Source organism: Chaetodon trifascialis, chromosome 12, assembly GCF_039877785.1.
Source record: "Chaetodon trifascialis isolate fChaTrf1 chromosome 12, fChaTrf1.hap1, whole genome shotgun sequence".
NCBI lineage: Eukaryota > Metazoa > Chordata > Actinopteri > Chaetodontiformes > Chaetodontidae > Chaetodon > Chaetodon trifascialis.
In genome coordinates, this window is record NC_092067.1 from 8,852,380 (window position 1) to 8,870,784 (window position 18,405).

At 42.4% G+C, this 18,405-nt stretch overlaps 2 protein-coding genes across 3 annotated transcripts; both read right to left on the reverse strand.

The window, feature by feature from the left end:
- Positions 1 to 1,056: 1,056 nt before the first annotated feature.
- On the reverse strand, positions 1,057 to 7,602 carry upf3a (UPF3A regulator of nonsense mediated mRNA decay). 2 transcript variants are annotated; one of them, XM_070975302.1, is made up of 10 exons: positions 7,414 to 7,602; positions 6,353 to 6,459; positions 6,118 to 6,224; positions 5,779 to 5,877; positions 5,485 to 5,595; positions 5,302 to 5,357; positions 5,045 to 5,203; positions 4,798 to 4,931; positions 3,724 to 4,012; positions 1,057 to 3,359 (listed from the first exon to the last, which is right to left on the reverse strand). In XM_070975302.1, the coding sequence occupies exons 1-10, from the start codon at positions 7,543 to 7,545 to the stop codon at positions 3,171 to 3,173; spliced, it is 1,383 nt and encodes a 460-aa protein (XP_070831403.1). In that variant the 5' UTR covers positions 7,546 to 7,602; the 3' UTR covers positions 1,057 to 3,170. The 2 variants fall into 2 exon arrangements, with proteins under 2 accessions (XP_070831403.1, XP_070831402.1); XM_070975301.1 differs by having other exon boundaries at positions 1,058 to 3,359; positions 3,712 to 4,012.
- A 2,293-nt stretch (positions 7,603 to 9,895) lies between these two features.
- Positions 9,896 to 17,545, reverse strand: cdc16 (cell division cycle 16 homolog (S. cerevisiae)). Its single transcript, XM_070976581.1, has 18 exons — positions 17,338 to 17,545; positions 17,100 to 17,154; positions 16,688 to 16,785; positions 16,491 to 16,529; positions 16,215 to 16,355; positions 15,352 to 15,511; positions 15,150 to 15,244; positions 14,562 to 14,695; positions 14,023 to 14,102; positions 13,859 to 13,908; positions 13,698 to 13,771; positions 13,472 to 13,597; positions 13,095 to 13,247; positions 12,385 to 12,448; positions 12,204 to 12,265; positions 11,303 to 11,438; positions 11,023 to 11,113; positions 9,896 to 10,733 (listed from the first exon to the last, which is right to left on the reverse strand). Exons 1-18 carry the CDS (start codon positions 17,383 to 17,385, stop codon positions 10,480 to 10,482), a joined length of 1,860 nt encoding a protein of 619 aa, XP_070832682.1. The 5' UTR covers positions 17,386 to 17,545; the 3' UTR covers positions 9,896 to 10,479.
- Positions 17,546 to 18,405: the final 860 nt, after the last annotated feature.

Below are 18,405 nucleotides of genomic sequence, written 5' to 3' on the forward strand. Positions count from 1 at the left end.
TGCTACAGAGAGAGGAAATGGATCATGTGACTAACTTATTCTTACCAACCACAGCAACAACCACCCGTTAGATGCAATCTTGGAAATGAGTCTTAGACAGCACACTGCATGGAAAACACACACACACATTACTCATTATGATTACCTGCCTTACTTCTCACCACGTGGTCCATGAACTTTTCTTGACAGTCTTGAAATTCTACTTTTACACGTGGACTGGTCACCATAACTGGCTTATAGGAACTACAGTTAAAATTACATGTCCTTCCTATTCAAAGTCTTGACAGTTGGAGGAAGTTACTTTCACTTTTACACATTATAAGTTGGGTCACTGCTGTCACTGAAATGGGAAATAACCAGAGAGTGAGTATAAAGCAATACCTGTGACATATGCAAATGCAGAACAAAGAAATCCATATATATGTGCTAAGATAGAATTGGAATTATGAAACGTTTCTTAGGGCACCATAAGAGGGTTTGAGGTATCAGGAAGTTTCCACTACCCTTTACAACTCACGCATATACGCAAACACACACAGGTGCTGCATCAAAGTGTTTTTAAGTGAAGTGAGAGCACCAGATTTTAACTCCGCGCTCACAAAATTCACGGGATGTGATCTTGTGCTGCTGGCTTCCTGTTGATTATGACAGTTCTGCTTTATCTGGGTGACAATGTGAAACTGCCAGTGAGATTATTCTGATTATTGCAACAGAGAACACTGGATAAAAGAAAATCATCACCCACAACAAGAGAAAAACATCGATTACAACATACTACCTGGCTTCAGCTATCACTGTGATCTCAACTAACATTCAGAGAGAAACAAGGGCTGGGTTTCATCTTAGTTTTGGATCCTCTACGTTCAGTATCACTAGCGAAACACCGAAGCATTTCTATATCCACTAACGCATGCTACTGCTGTGTATTCATACATACACAGCTAACTGTAATTGACTCATATCTGTCATTTGTAACGTGTGCTATGGGTAGTGCTGCAAACAAATGCTGCCTCACCCAAACTGTCAGAAAGCTATCAAAATGACTGGAACACAGTTTAATCTCTTGTAATGGCTGGGGAGGTTTATTTTCTTAAAGAAAAAAAGATACAAGAGGTATGCCAGACAAATGTTAAGTCATGTGCAAAAGTAACATAAGGCTTGGTAAACAGACTATATTACTTTATCAAGATTTGTGGCTTTTCCATTTTATTTAGTTGAGAGATTCAATAGAAAACCATGCACACGGCATAGAAAATGCATTTATCTGTGTCATACTTTGCAACTTTACATTGTATTTCTAGGAAATGCTTTATAGAAATGTAGAGAATGTGTTCTTCTCGGCTCATGGGTGACGGCGTACAAAGCTTTGCTCACAAAAACAATAATGTCTCAGCTTTATGACACTTAAGAACAAGACCGACCACATGTAAAAAGACACATACAAATTTGGGGAAAAGCGGTGAAACATGTTGATATTGCCCTCTTTATCAATAATAACTCTTATCCCTTCTCATTCTCTCACCTTTATACACAAAAATACACACAGGATTTTTTCTGTTACATTTTCTACATCCATCGTTTGTTCAGCTCACAAGCCTGATCCTTAAAAACCTGGGACTCTGTGTAAAACATAGCATCCTTTTTGATGTGTACTCAACTGAAAACAGCACAAAGAGAATATATTTAATGTTTGACCTCATCAGCTTCATTGATTTTGATGAAATTAATATCCTGAATTTGATGCAGCAACATGTTTCCAACAAGTTGGGACAGGATCAACTGAAGACTGGGAAAGTTGTGGAATGCTCCAAAAACACCTGTTTGGAACATTCCACAGGTAAACAGGTTGATTGATAACAGGTGATAGTATCATGATTGGCTATGAAAGGGACATCCTGGAAAGGCTCAGTCGTTCACAAGCAAGGATGGAGGGAAGTTCACCACTTTGTGAAAGAGGAACATGTAAAACTGTTGTTGGTAAACACAATTTGTTGCTGTGTCTACATTTGGTATTACCAAATATCAGACTCAACCATGCAAAGCACGGCCTGACATGGACTGACGCCAAAGCGTGCTGTGGTCTGACGAGTCCTCATTTCAGATTGTTTTTGGAAACCATGATCATTGTGTGCTCTGGGCTGAGGAGGAAAAGGACCACCCACACTGTAACAAGCTCAAAGTTCAACAGGCATGCAGCATGGTTAACGTGCACATCTGTGACGGCACCATTCATGCTGAGAGGCACATACAGGTTCTGGAGCAACAGGCTCCCATCCACATGTCTTTTCAGAGACGTCCCTCCTTATTCTCGCAAGACAATACAGTGGTAAACATGCCCTTGTCACAACTTTTTTGGAATGTGCTGCAGGCATCAAAACAATAAGGTTTGCCAGTTTGAACATTAATTATCTTTTCTTTGTACTGTATTCATTTAAATATAAAAGAAAGGGATGATTTGAAATCACTGCATTCTATCTTTATGTTTTACACGGCAGCCCATCTTTTTTTCGGAAGCAGGGTTGAAAATTATCTATAGGATTTCTAAAAACATCCAGATTCAGCTGAGTCTACAAAGGCCTAATAACAAGATCTGCTGCAGCGGAGGAGGCGTTAAACACCGAACGAGAGGTGCCTCTTACTGGGAAACGCTTCAAAAAACAAAAAGACAGAAGGAAATGACGCTTGTGTGAAAAGCTTTGGTGGAATTGAAAACTAGTTTGCAGGACTTAACTATATCAATCTGTGCATCTGCACCAAAACAGTGCAGGTAATATACCAAATAACTGTGAGAAATCAACTTTAACCGTTGTGCTGTCATAAAGGTGAGTGCTGTTGTTGCCCCTGTTATCAGTATTTTTCACATGGTTTATTCCAAGGATTCAACTTCATGGTATGCTCTGATCATTCTTTGAATACTAAACAGCGACACAGTTAGTGTGTGTACTAAAAATGCTCATGCTCCAGCAAAACAAAAGTCTTGACCAACATTCAAAGCTCTGATTTTATTCCACCTAATGCAGATGAACACGACTAAAAGACTGTCTGCTTTTTAAGTGCCTTTCTCCCTCAGTGGAGTTTCTTATTTTTAAAAGCTCAGTGATAACCAGTCAAACCTGTCACCATCATCTTCAGCTGAAAAGCCAAATCATTTCTACAAACACCCAGACTGCTCACTGTTCTTCTTTGCTTTTCTCGAAGCCCTTCTCGAGCCCCGTTGCCAGACCGACGACCTCGTAACAATGCTCCGTCCCGGGTTCGGGCGAGTGGCCCACGGGGATGCAGTCATAGCCTTTGCCTGCGGAGCTCATGCGCTTCCTGTTGCGTGCGCCGGGCTGATAGAGCTGCATGGCAGGACGGTCCTGCAGGGAGACAAGAGAGCAGGGACATGGGAGAGACAAGCAGCACACAATTTGAATATCAACACATATACTCAGTCATTTTCTTTGTCCTGCTTATTCCTTCGATGGGCCACACAGGTCTCAAGTGAGCCTGACCACTGATATCATTGTATATGCAAAAGTGTTATCTCTGCGCTGGCTTTAAGACCTTCAGCTCACGGCTGGAGGCAATGGGTGTCCTGAAAGAGAAGCTGTTTTTATGACATAAACACACTGAAAGTACAGACACATGAATCCTCTGAACTGGTAATCATCAAGATATCATGAGAGACAGAGCAATTAGTTGTCACCTTCCCCCCCACCTCATGCTCACCTTCTCGCTCACCTTGTTTCGGAGGCGTTCCTTCCTGTTACCCAGGTCCTCCCTGTCCTCCTTTCCCAGTTTGTCTCCGCTGTCGGGACAGTAAGAATAGCCGTGATGGTGACCCTCTTTCTTGGCTCGGTCCTGGCAGTAGCCTTTCCCCCATTTGGTCTCATCTTTACGACGCATAAACTTGTCAAACTCATAGTGGTGTCGCTGTCGCTTCCTCTCTTCATCTTTCCCTCTGTGATCCTTCTCTCTCTGTCTGCGGCCGTGCTGCTCCCTCTGCTCCTTGTCACTCTCAGGCTGACCTCTAGTGGTCAGAGAGGAGATTGCAAAGACACCGGACGCATAGTTATTACACAGACAGTTGTTCTCATGAGAATTCCTGGTACCAGTTTACAGACAGGTGTTTTTTTGTTTGTCACAAGTTATTTGTTTCATAGCAGATCAAGTGAGGTGGAATCAGACTGCTTTTCCCATGTGTCTACGAAATCACATCCAGTGTTTGTACACCTTATCATTATCCAGTGAGTGCCTGCTTAGATTTGAATTTAGGTGTCATCACCTTTGTTTATCTAGATCAATAATTGTGCCCTTCATTATCTTATTATTGGTTAGGAACAGCATGTTAATGCTTTACAAATTATTTAATAAACCTGAAGATTGGCTGGTGTAATTAATCAGGACAGACCGCTCCTCTTGACTGCCTGACCCCTGACCTTCTGAAATAAATCTTCTGGCATTGAAAAGTGCAGGATTGATGTCTCATGGAAATATATGCATCAGTGCAGGCTTTACTGATCTGCTCAGTAAAGCACTGTGTGTTTTCCACTTTATATTACCCCATTAAGCTGCAGCTGTAAATGCTGATATCTATATTTTATTGCAGTTGTTCCACAGCCTTCCTTCACAAGGTAAGAAATCCATTAAATGGGAGGGTCTCTTCAGGTCAAAATGACTTACTGTACAATTTAGATTACTCATGACTTGCTTGGATACCCTGAGTATCCCTGAATGTGAATTGGTACCAAATCTTTATTAGTGGCTTTTGACAGACCGCTGCTCAGCCACAGTGAACCATTTCACAGCACTTACTTTTCTTTGGAGTCTTTTGACTTCATTTGTCCTCCAGCTTTCTCCCATTTGCCTCTGTCTGTCTCCCCAATGTCACTTTTGTCCTTCATTCGATCTGAATCCACGTCATCGTCCCTGTCACTCTTCTTCAGGAGCTACAGCATGTGGATAATGTGAGATTTAACAGAATCCATATTTACATGCTACACAGTCCAAACATGAATGAAACAGGATACTGTGAAAGCGTTCTGTGGGGATGAAGGATTACCTTAATTTTGATGTCCTTATCAGACAGCTTCTTCTGCTTCTCTGCCTCTTTCCGCTTGCGCCTCTCCTCCTCTCGTCGCTTTCTCTTTTCCTCCTCCCTTTGCCGTTTCTTTTCGAGCTCTCTTCTTCTCCTCTCCTCCCTCTTCTCCTCTCTTATTCTCTGGAAAGAAAGATGGCGCACATGAGGAAAAAAATCTTCACATGTTTTAAAACAGCGTGAGGGTATTAACGTCGAAGAATTTTTTTTTTCTTCCTTACTTGTTTCTCAATTTTCTTATTTTTGATGTACTCCAACAGCGGTGTCGTCCGTTTGGCTGAAAGCGAACCAAAGGATGAGAGGTAGACAGATGTTGAGCGCAGCTGCTACTGATATACGTCTGAACCTTGAAACGTATCCTAATGGTTCCCTATAAAATAATCCTCTGTGCATCTGTACTGTACCTATGAGCTCTCTGGTCTTGGCCTCTATCTCTCCCAGCAGAGTCTCAGGGTTGGCCATAGACTTCTCCTCATCACATGAGTAATTCTCCAAGAACCGCTTATATTCTGGGTCTGACAGGGCCAGAATGAATATTAATGAAAGCAGCATATGTTTGATCATCAAAAAATACCAAATATTGATTTACTGTCTTAAATCCAGGAGGAGAGAATATATTTCCAACCTAATATTCAGTCTACTGCACATCAGGACTGCACATCACTTCTTATGATGGCTCAAGCTTTGTATTTCAGTACCTTCTTCGATGCTCCCCGCTTTGGCATCTTTCTTTTTTAGCTTCTTCTTGGAGATTTTCTGGAAGGGAGCAAACTCTACCACAGCAGGATACTCCTGACCTGAGTCAATATTGAAACAAAAGGCAGCTCATCATTTAACAGACCCGCTATCAGATAGTAACAATGGCAACAAAAGCTCTAAAGCCACCTCTCTGTCCATAATATTCAGCCTGTAGCTGTAAAACAAACATGCTTTTGTTTGCATTTAATATAGTAGAACAGATTGCACTGTGCGCCCATGTTCATCACCTCTGCACCAGCCACAAAGACAAACTGAATTCAAAGAAACTCATGAAATACCCTTGTTGTCAATGAAGACATAACCATCAAATCGGTCCCTGAACAGCAGGATATCTTCAGGGTTTTTAAAGTTGATGTATGCTCTGGAGAACAGGTGGGGGTAAAGACTGTGGGAAGAGAGAAGGAGAAAGAGGAGAAGTCATAAGCGTTCTCACGTAAAGGGTAAAGCAACAAGACGTCCTATCATGAGCACAAGTGCAGCGTAAGTTCTTCACTGATCGTTTATCATTATTACCTTTGATCAGCTGGAAAGAACTCAAAATAGTCATAAGATGGAAGTGGGCTGAGCTGTTCCTCCAGCTGGTCCTTTGACAGGTTAGGTGGAAGCCTTCGGAGCACCACCTGTAATCACATATTAAAGAATGAGGAAACAGAAGGAGCTCTGCTGTGTGATGTGGCTCCGTCTCAGTGACTGAGTTGTGTTAGGGGACGTGTGGGTTGCAACATTTCTGGAGCTTCACATGCTTCACTTTACAGAGTGCAGTGCTACGCTGCTTGAGTTTAAGTCCTTAAACCTCCCTGATCCGTCAGTAGGCCGGTCATTATAAACTAATGCCAAAGGCAAACACTGATCAAACCGACAGAACTTTAAGGTGTGTAAAATGATGCACAACACAAATAGAATATTTGATTTGATGTAATGGTGCAGCAATAAAATATTAAACAATAATAAATAAATAAAATGAAGCTACCCAGAGATAATACTGCCTGACAGAGTTCTTGTTAACCTTAAAGACACTTAAGGAAAATAAAAAGGGGCATGTTTATTTTATGTCAGGGCTTTGAGAACAGAAATATGACAAAATAAGCATTTTAAAGGCATCACGTTGGTCTCTGGGACGTGCAGGTGGATTCAGTGACATTTTATACACTATAACTCAATTATAGTGTAATAAATATTGAAAACCATTGCAAGTTGCAGCATTATTCAGATTCACAGGACACCTTGGCGACTGGGGAAATGAGGATTTGGAGCCTCAAACCGGGATTGATGACATACATGCTGTCAGCGCGAGTACAGACTGGACATGGCGTGACAGTCTCCTGTGTTTACTACACTTCATCGATCACTAGCTGCAAATGTCAAGAGGGAAATGTGAAATCTAATCTGATATGAGGTTATAGGTGTAGCTGACAGGCTGGAGACAAAGCGGCAGCGTCGTCACTCCAGTTCTTCCTCCACGTCGTCGCTGTCCGCGGTGCTGAAATGATCCCACCTCCCTCCATGCCTCCTCCATGTCTGTTTTCCACTCCGTGTAAACAATGCGACAAATCGCAAGCCGCTCGGCTACGTACCTTGGTAAAAATCTCTTTCTTCTCTTCTTTCTGCTTGGGGGGAGTGTTTTCTTGCTCTCTCGCGTCTCTAAACTGTATCTCGACGACGCTTTTCTCTTTGCCAGCGGTCATTTGGTCCTTTTCAGACCTCATTTCTCTCCATCTCCCTCTCGTCCGCGTCGTCACTGTGTGCTCGCGAGAGTATGGTGATATCGCGAGTGGAGAGAGATTTACACGGACAGCTTGGGATGCGCTCGTGCCACTCTGAGCCGTGTCTATACATACCTCGCGGGGGACGCTCACAGCTACTATCAGGAGTGAAACAAAGATAAGAACACGAGTGACTGATCCTGCCGAGGTTTTTGGTTTTTTAGAGTACTGATGTGTTCATATCCTCATTGTTTTGGGCTACTTTCTGGGGCTGTATGATTATTATTGAGGCAAGGGAGGGAATTATGAATTGCGCGTGCAATACACATCCCTCTCGTGTACTTAAAGTAGTAAAAGTAAAAGCAGACTTACTCATTATGCAGAACCGTCTATTTCAGAAAGATGTATATTACATTATCGGGTTACATTATTGATGTGTTTATGTGTACATCACTTAATTGTTGCAGGTGGTGAAAGTGGGGCTAATCTTAATATAGCCTACTGCTCTGTGGCTTGTATATTTCCTCCACAACACATCTTAAATAATATATCAATTTATTGGTTGATTACATTGTGTATTATTAATGTGAAACGGTACAGTCATTAAAAACTGCATCAAATAAATGTAGTGAAGGAAAAAGTACAATGTTTCCCTCCGAATTGCAGCGGAGTAGAAGTATAAAGGAGCATAAAATGACATTACTCAAGTACCCCAAAACTGTACTCTAGTACGATACTTGAGTAAATAACCTTCGGTACTGTCCACATCATTCTTAACATATGCACATATTTATAGTCCAAACAAAATATGCATCATTCATCAATTCAACCAACGCAGCGCACCACCTCACGAAATGGTCGTGTAGTGTTTTTTTTTTTGTTTTGTTTTTTTTCAATATCATAACCACAACCATCATCAGAGAAATACTGAGTTATCAGAAACGTCTCCTGCCGCTTTTTACCGCAGATCACTGTATTTTTCATATAAATCTTCGCTGCATCACTGCAAAATAACAGTTTTTGCACTCAACAGGTGTGTGTCGTGTCAGAGTAAACCGACCCCCCCTTGTTGTGCTGATCGGTCTATGTCCCAGCGCCACTGCACAAGGCTGCGGCCCCGCAGCCCTCAGTGTCACCGCGCTGGTCCGGGGTCGGGCTGCGGGGCTGCATGCTGAACTGATCCGGACAACACGAGCTGCCTGGAGCGCCGCTGCCCGCAGAGCTCCAGCAGTCAGGGTAGGACTGGCTCACAGACCGCCCGTGGACGTCTCGGCAGGGAACTGAGGGGAAAATAAAAAGGGCATTCATTTAGCTCGTCCAGGTGGCTGGATTTCACTTTCATCTTCAAGCCATTTTCCAAGTAGCAATAAATCATCGCACGGATCGCCTGGATCATTACTGTGGAGCAGCCCGGCGCTGTTTCAGATGCAGGGATGTAGTTTCATGAACGCACCATAAACTCACCACTGAGGAAAGTTTGCCTGCCATTGCTGGTCTCCACACACATCCGAGGTTTCTCTGGGGTCGACACGGAGCTCTTCAGGCTGGGAACAAAAGTGGAACAGGTGTCCAGGTCCCGGCAGACCTTGTCTTGGCTGTAAATGACGGCCGACTTAGACGGAGTGCAGCCCATGTCTCCTGAAGCTACAGCAGTCGTTGTCCATTGGAAAAAAAGGCTCCAGAGGTGAACGGAGGAGTCCGGCCTGGGAATGTCAGATGGGATGGAGGAGTTGTATTTTCATGCGAGGCTCGGAAACCTCACTCCTCCCCCGGAACATGACATTTGAGGGGATGAGGATGGTCTGAGCTCCAGACCGCTTCACAGCATCCACACATCACGTGGTTTGGGGCTGGAATCCAGCGGTAAACGCTCTGCTTCACATTGCTCCTCTACACATGAACTGCAACTGAATCACCGCTTTAAAACACACAGAGGCAGGCTTTAACACTTTTACACTCCACAGTAGTAAATGTCCGCATGTTATGGGAGTTGAAACAACATTCAACACTTGAATAACATTGGAAAAATTAATTTTGTGAGGATGTTTGGTTTAATTATTGAACTACTGGTAACTGTAACTATATGAGCAAATCTCAGGATAATTATCAAAGCATCTCTTTCAAGTTTAGTTGCCATTAAAAAAATACTACACTAAATACACTAAAATGATGGTTTGGTTTGCTAATATTAATTCAAACATTTAATGGTTTACTAGTACATGCTTCTATGTATGCAAGATTTCATGCTGCAACAGGTTGCTGCAAAGCCCTGTTGCCATAAAGACGTATGTTCTGTGGGTTTACATATTAAACACTTTATTCAGATTAACAGAAAACCACAGATGTGCTAATATCTTTTAAGATAAATGCATGGTTTATTGTAGGAATTTTCCAGGAATTGTTTTCACCAAAACTGCTTGTATTTAGCTGGCTCTTTATTCAAGGTGTAAGTCCACAGGTTAAGTGACACGGAGCGTCCTGCCACAGGCAGCAATAAGTGACTATAGTCTTTAAGATCTGATGTGAGGTGTGCGGCTGTGTTTCCTCTGTTCAATCAAGTGTCAGAGGACCACATATTCCCAGCGTCTTCAGGCTTCACCCAAAGTTCAATGCTAAACCAAGCACTCAACCCCTGAACCAAGGCACATGTCAATTCCCCTTTTAAAGTGCACTCATGCAAAATTAACATGATGTACAGCAGGCGCTGTATACAAACTCACACTCTTTTACTTACGTTCATAACGTTCACGATGGCATGTTCTATGTTTTGTCACTTACAGACACAACCATATCTAATGCACGAGAGGGAGAATCCACAGGAAACCTTTGGCTGAGGACAGGTGCCAAAGTTTTGGTTGGATAGTTGTCCTTGGGCTCGGATATGTGTACCTATGACAACCTGTTGCTACGTCAGTTCCACCTCCTGACAGGGTGAGATCACGTGCTGGTGTCTGACAAGGTGTCCAACATCACATCACTCTCATACATATCGCACTCCAGGGTCAGAGAGAGTCGCAGAGGCGTCTCCAGCATCATCTTGTCCTGATTAGACAATGGCGTTTCCAAGGACGTGATGCTGGTGTCTTCCAACCGTGGCGTGGCTAGAAGGTCGCTGGGCTCTGATGTGTTCAGCATCTTCATCAGCGCTGGAGTGTTCAAGCTGCCTCGCACCTTGTCGTTGATGTCTGTGCCTTTGTGGAAACAAATGACAAGAAGAAGAGGAAGAAATCCTTTATTAGTCACAATTACATACACAACATGCAGAGTTGGGGGGGACTGCACACGCCATGCATTTGTGAAATTCTTTCTCCGCTTTAAACCCATCCTGGTCGTCCTTCCTCCACGGCAGACCAGGAGCAACGCATTGTTTTCAAATTCTTGTCAAAGACTTCATTGGAATTTGGGACAATGAAATAATTTACATTATTTACAAGCCAGCCATTAAAGGCCAAAAACAAATCCTGTGAAACTGCATCCTACCTATGTAGGCATCTGTGTCACCAATGTACATCTCAATACAGTGGCCGAGCATCGTCACAGAGAAAGTGTCGTCCCTTTTCAGTCCAAGTGCCTGCACAAGAAGAACCCAAACCAACGTCAAGCACTTCTCACAAAAGCAAAAATCAAATCAACCAATCACAGCTGATGCACTTTTTTTACTCCACAATATCCTTTTCTATTTAGTCTTTATTATTGTTTCAGCTTTACACAGCTAGCAGTTCTTATTGGTTCTGTCTTATAGCTAATAAGGACACTTTACCGTATGAAAGTAGTCGATGGCGCTCTCAAAGTCGCCCATGAGGCTGTGTACGTATCCTATGGCAGCGTAAGTGGAGGCGTGCTGAGGGATTAACACCAGCGCCTGACGGTGGTACTCCAGAGCCTGGTCGTACTTTCTGTGGGAGCAAACACAGTTACACACAAAGACGATCTCAGTGTAGTCAACAAAATATCATGAGCAGATGTTAGCAGAGATGTGGATCAGCCAATGTCATCCATTTGCAAAGTGCCAGCAACATCAGGACAGCCATGCAATGTACGCCATCTACAGACGGGGAACGCAACAGCAAGCGCAAGTTTGAAACTGGTGCAATTTTAGGCAAAGAGTGCAACTGTAGGTGGCAACATTGACATGTACCCGCAAATTGCTGCTGCCATCGTTTTGGCAAATGTTGGCAGGAATATGAAGATCTTGTCTCACAATGACCAAAAGACCAAAATGGTCTCCTTTGTAGACATCTGTCTGCTGAGAGTGACTGAGTGAGGTTAGCCAATTTAATGAAGGGTCATGACTAAAAACGATGTGTCGATGATGCACCAACAACCTACGAGGCGTTCACTTTGTATGGATGAAACACTCGAACTATCCAAGCCTCTCAGAACGACCACTTGCGTGGCACACATTTTGTGAGCCCCTTATATCTATTGAGTGCTGCCTATGTATAATTCATGAAAGGCTTTTTCATGAATTCTCAATGAGGGCGCTACCTATGCTGAATGACTGCAACAGAACATGTCTTAAGCACATCTCTGAAAATAATTTGTAGCAGGTTGGTGGACAAAAAAAACAAAGAAAACAAGATAAGGAGGGGAATGAATAGATTAGAGCAAAGTGCACTCGAACCAATCTTCCTTCATTAAAGAACTGGCTCTACACTTACTTCAGTTTCCGACACACGTGGCCCAAGTTGTTTAACAAAGGCTCCCATTTGTCCACAGTAACCTTAAATTTCAAGAAAAATAGCAAAAAGCATAGATTAAGTAACCCTCGCAATGATGTCATGTTTTCAAGACGCTCATCATTCACACGTTTATGCTTCGATTTAATAAATGAGCACTTGCCTCATTCCCTATGGCTTTGATCTTCTCCATTGCATCGAGAAACAGCCTCTCTGCTGTCTTCCAGCTGAAACAACAGACATGAAAAACATTCTTGCAGCACATCTGAATTTTCAATAAGGGTGTAAGTGCGTATTAAGACGCAGTATGAATTATTAAAATTTGAGTATATGCTGTTCATGCTTTCCTATCTATAAAGGGTCAGTACAGAGTTCACACTCTGCCACTGGGGCTATATGAGAAAATATGTATTTTTGTAATCTGACCAACTATATGAAGAGATACTTCAGATCTTTCCTATAAGATGGTTCAATTTAATTAATGGTAGTTATATCAAAATGTAAGTATTAGCTGATGCTCGATGTAATGCAAATCGCTGTCATTTGATCTAAATCTTTCTGCCAGCCGTGACACTTCCAGGCAAAAATGAACAGCAGCAGACATGGCTGCACCAACGGAAAGACAGCTTCAAAGAAAAGCATCATAGCCGCTCCTCATTTTGTCGAGCAGGTTATTGGCCCTTCAGTGATTTTATTTCGGTTGTACAGTCATTTATGGCTGGACAGCTCACACACGTCGTATTTTAAAACAGACTTTAAAACCAACTTTTACAAATACCACTGCTGTGTGCCAACGTCGCTTCGTGCTGCCAGTAACATTGTCAAAGTAGAGGCCGAAGTGTTACTGTGTGTGTTTGTGGCTGCGTGACTCACTCTCCATTTTGGAAGGCAACCACCGCCACCTCATGGATGACAAACGGGTCCTCTGGAGCGATACTGAGAGCCTGGCTGAAGAAACGTTCAGCCAGCTTGGAGTTGTTGGTCAGACCGTACTCCAGGCCGATGTAGAGCATGGGCAAGTGACACCTGGATCAGAGAGTGCGGGAGACGTCACACAAGACTGGGTGTGTTCCGATCTTAGACATTAGACATTACTTAAAGAGATATGCTTTTCTTTATTGCAGCTCCTGTCTACGATATAGGCTGACAGGACAGGTATGTTTTTTCACATAAATCCTGAACCTGGCAGAGCTACAAAGACATCCACTTATAAAAGATATGGAGGTGAGAACTCCAGGACGTGTACCCACCCTTTCATCAGCTGGGCAGCAGTGAAGTAGGCAGCCATGGCTTGGTCATGCTCACTCTCCACTGCGAATGAATGGCCATAGGCAATCCACGCAGGACCGTACGTCCTCTCCAGCGTGGTGGCTTTGCTAAACGAGATACGCAGTACCCAATGTATATAAGTAAACCTAAACAGCCTGAGCGTGGCTTCAAACAGATGTCATTGCTTTTGAGTGAACGAAAACATACCTCAGGTATCGGCGAGCATGTTCGTTTTTATGGCCAACCATGAGATAATAGCACCCAACAGCAAACCAGGATACCTGATAAAAAGTTTTATTTGGTTATCAATTACAGTAAATTATGCAAACAGGGAAATAGATGTATAGTGATATAGTTGCAACACTTACTGGGTTGCTGGGATACAAATCTACAAGTTTGTGTGAGAGGTAAAACAACTCTGCAAGGGGAAAAAGACAAAACGACTTGAAGCATTATACTGATGGGCAGGCCAAGCGAGCAAATTCAGCATAACATTCTTTATGCATGAATTAATGGGTGGTATAGATTTTACCATTTGCTTTTCCAAGCTCCACCAGAGTTCCTATGTGGACTGGCAAACAGTTGGCATGGAAGGGGTCTTTGACCATCACCCTGAAACACAGAAACAGAGCTGTGTTCAATGGTCTTTCAGGTTTTTATAAGGCTGACATAAGATGAACCTTTTCTGATCCCCAGCAGGGAAATTCAACAACGTTTTAACATCTTCATAGTGTGGAATCCAAATCATTTGCCAACTTCAGATTAAAAAAACAAAATCAAATGCATGCATATTGAAGAGAAACATCTATTTCACTTTGGCCAAGCTACCCATCAAGCTCTCTTCACATCATTTCAGCTAAAACACAAAATGATAACTGAGAAAATCAACTTGTGTCAACTTTCTAGAGGGAAACACAAGGCTAAGTGAAATATCTCTCAACCTTCATTCACTCCCAGTCAGTCAATAGTCAAAGGAAATAAAATCTGAATTCACCTTTTGTTTGCATGAACTATGATCAAAATTCAGATGCACAAAAATAAATAACTAAGAGGAAACCTGGAGACACCTACATCGATGTGAGTTTGTAGCACATCTTGAAATCACAGTTATAATAATGTCTCTCAGCAAGAGACACTACTACATCCAAGTTGTCTTGAAGACCATTGACCATCTCTGGCACCACCAAATCACTGGGCTTGTTATACTGCAGTAGGAAGAAAAACAAGAGAGAGAGTGTGTGTGTGTGTGTGTGTGTGTGTGTGTGCGTGTGTGCGTGTGTGCGTGTGTGCGTGTGTGTGCGTGCGTGCGTGTGTGTATGCATGCGTGTCAAAGGTGGGAGTGGGGTTTAAATATGATTCAGTGGGAGCAGAGATAGAGCAAGGAGAGGAGACAAGGAGACAGATGAAGAGGGGTTAGAACAAAAACAAGCCAGAATATCCATAATATGCATTTGCATTTCAATTTATTATGATTATACTGGAGAGCACCATTTGGTTCATGCATGCATGTTCATGAAACATGGGAGCATCTGAATTTATTTTGACGATCATCATGTGCGACATGTGGCTCAATGATGTGCTTTTAATCATTTTTGGACAATAATGGATACACATATATAATATAAAATAACTTTCCAAGCTAAATGCAGGGCCCCTTACCTTCTTTAACTTATTCTCAAAAAGGAAGTGTAACAGCTCTTCCTCTTCCTCAGTGCACTGTTGACTCAGAGGAAGCAAGTCAAGGAATTCTTTCTCTATTGAAAAATGAACATATTTTATGTGTTATTGAAATGATAATAAATGGCACACATGAGTTAAAAAGCACAAATCGGTGCACAGCATCACAACAGATCAGCCTCACCTTCCTGCGCAGTCAACATGTGGTGGGACGTTAAAAGGTCGAAGGCTTCAAAGCAGTACACATCCAGTTTCAAGGCCTCTTTGTAGCTGGAGGTGGCCAGTGGTCTGTTGTCCATGGCATCATAGATCTTACCTCGTAGGAGGCAGATGGAGCTGTTGACCTGAAATATTTCAGAGGGAAGAGGGGGATAAGAAATGCGAGTCTCAAGTAAATGTCCATAATATCGCTCATAACTTCATATAGTGTTAAAGCTCCATTCACAACATTAAGAAGACTGGACTGAGGCAGCAATTTCAAACATCTCTGACCTGCCGACATGGAGGATATCTTATGTCAACACTACATGTCACATAACTTTCCAATCAAAATCACATTTGCTGCACTGAACTGCTACTACAATGTTTTATTTAGATTCAGAGAAAGACTTAATCATTTTCAACCGCTGAATACAATCTTTTATACCATCCTAGCCAGTAATGCAGGGCCAGTTTTGAGCATGTGAACTCCCTCACATCAAGTCAGTGCGGATTATCAAATCTGTTATGAAGTATTTTAACATCATAAATAAATCTGACATTGAAATAAAACCCATGATTTCATGCAACTATTGTGGGTGAAAAGGACATTTCATTTAGTTTATACGTTTGCTTTTAAATAGCTACCAAGCTAGCATTAATGTCATTTAAGTTTCATTTTACAGTAAGCAGCACTTACACACTCTGTCACACTGTCAATCAATGTATGAGACCACCTACTGTCTTACTAAAAAATAAGACAGTCCAAACTCTAAAGTCTAATTGCACCAAGCAAATCATGGACTGTATTCAACATTTTCCATTATCTCAGTAGCAGCCCAAACTTACAGAAGCAGGGGACATGTCCCAGTCCTTGGTTGACTCTGGTGCCCCGCTGTCCTCTTTCCCACTCCTGTCCAGCAGCTTCTTACTGGCTGGCTCCTCTGCATCCAGGATATCCAAGGCCTGCTGGAACTCTTTGGCAGCGTACTAGACAAAACAGCCAGAATATTGTAAATCTAATGAAAAATATCTATCAGGTTTCTCTGGATTACAGTCTGTAAATTGTACGTACTGAAGGTGAGGGTTTAAGACTGACACAGTTTGTATTTTCCAGTTACTTACATGGCACCTAGCAGCAAGATACTGACAGGCTCCGTACAACTGTGTGTGAGAAGACAAGTGTTCTTTCAGACTGAGGACTGACATAAGGGAGGATATGCCACTGATAATGCTGCAATTGGTTTCATTTTGACATAAACCTCCTCACTCACTCTTAAGATTTGATTGGCATATCGACAACACACATAACCTGCGATTACCTTGTCAAGTTTTCGTGAACGGAGGGCGTGGGAGGCTCTGTGGTACTGTGAGGTCAAGTAAAGGCACTGAGCTAGCCAGTAAATATCCTGGGGATCCTCTGCATGTCAAGCAAAGAGGTAACGATAAGGTCATTAGTTTCTGACGTTAGAAAAACATCACTGACAGGCTGGTTGCAAGCTAACGTTGCTGTTTCGGCCCCCATCAGCATTAGTAAAAAGTTTATCAGCTGATGATACGTACTAATGACAAACAATACACATGCAAATCACGAATAACATTATTCTCCCTATAAATCTCCAGTCATACTAACATCAGCTTTGTACCTTTAGGTGACATACTGGTAGGTTTATTTCGTTACGCTATAATTCCGGCTAGCGTTAGTCGTGAACAGCACTAACGGCACTCACTCACCGTGAGAAAGAGATGCTATCTTGTCGGCCCAAAACAGAGCACTTTGATACTGTTGCTGTAAACACACACAAAGACAGGTGAGAGTCACTCAAATATACATTTTGCTGCCTGACCGGGCAATAGCTTTAAATTAGCCAGAGCAGGCAAAACGATGAAGCTTTGCTACCATTTACGCCAGGTTTGTCTTCTAGCTAGCATTAGCTAGCAACACAGGAACTAAAAGAATCCTAATTCTTACCTGGTCGATGTACTGTCGTACTCGCTTTCGAAGCCTGTCGAGATTCATTTTGATTTTTTCTTGTTTGACTTATGGCTCTGACTATCAAAAGCGTGGCATTGTTTGAGACAGAGAAAAACAGTGCATCAAACTCTTCACAAAACAGTACGTGCTAGCTTGCTAGCTGCGTGAAATCAAATCCGCGGCTTCTCTCTGCAGCAAGTGTTCTGCAAAATTGCGCCGTAGGGAAACTCACAGTCGACAGATGGTTCCACATTAACGCTGTCTTTTTTCACTTTCGCTTTAATCTAGCTGTGAAATAATGCTGTAAATATAACAACAATACATACACATTGTTATCAAAGGAACAAATTACAAAATGTTCAGTTTGTGAATGCTACATCATCCACAAAAATACTGGGTTCATAACTTTATCTAGGTACTCAGCCTATACAAATACTACTATTCTACTTTAGATTAATCCATGACCAGATATCAAATATGTGCCATACAATATGTAGTTGCAGTTCCTCTGGAGTTGAGATTGTCTTTTTCAATACCGCTTACAGAGGAACTGACAGAGACTAATGTGTATAACGTGACTTTGCAAGGCGTTTTATCCCTCCTCAGGACTTGCAGTCTTGAGCTTGCGTGTTTTAGGTGTGTGAGGAGTGTTGGACATTTCATTTCCACCTGGAGAGGACGATGTTAAAGCAGTGTGAGGGTCATCTGCTTGAATTTGAATGGTGTCAGAAGAACCAGGAGTCTCAGGTTTACCTAGTGATATGGATTTCTGGTGTACATTTGGTTCAGTGGCGGGGTGTGTCACTACACCCTGCTGGATTGCTGTTCCTGTGCCTTCTTTCTTGCTGGTTTCTTTCTTTTCATTTTCCTCAGACTCTGCTTTACCATTGGCCTTGTTGCTTGCAGGGCTGTGTGTGGTTGCATCAGCACTGATCTTTTGTTCTTTATCAAAGTCACTGCACTTTTTCACAGGTTTTTTTGGTCCCTGGAATTGACACATAAAATGAGGTCTTTATTATGGCATACAAGAAAAGATGAAATGATAGAGTTTAGGATGTCACTGGA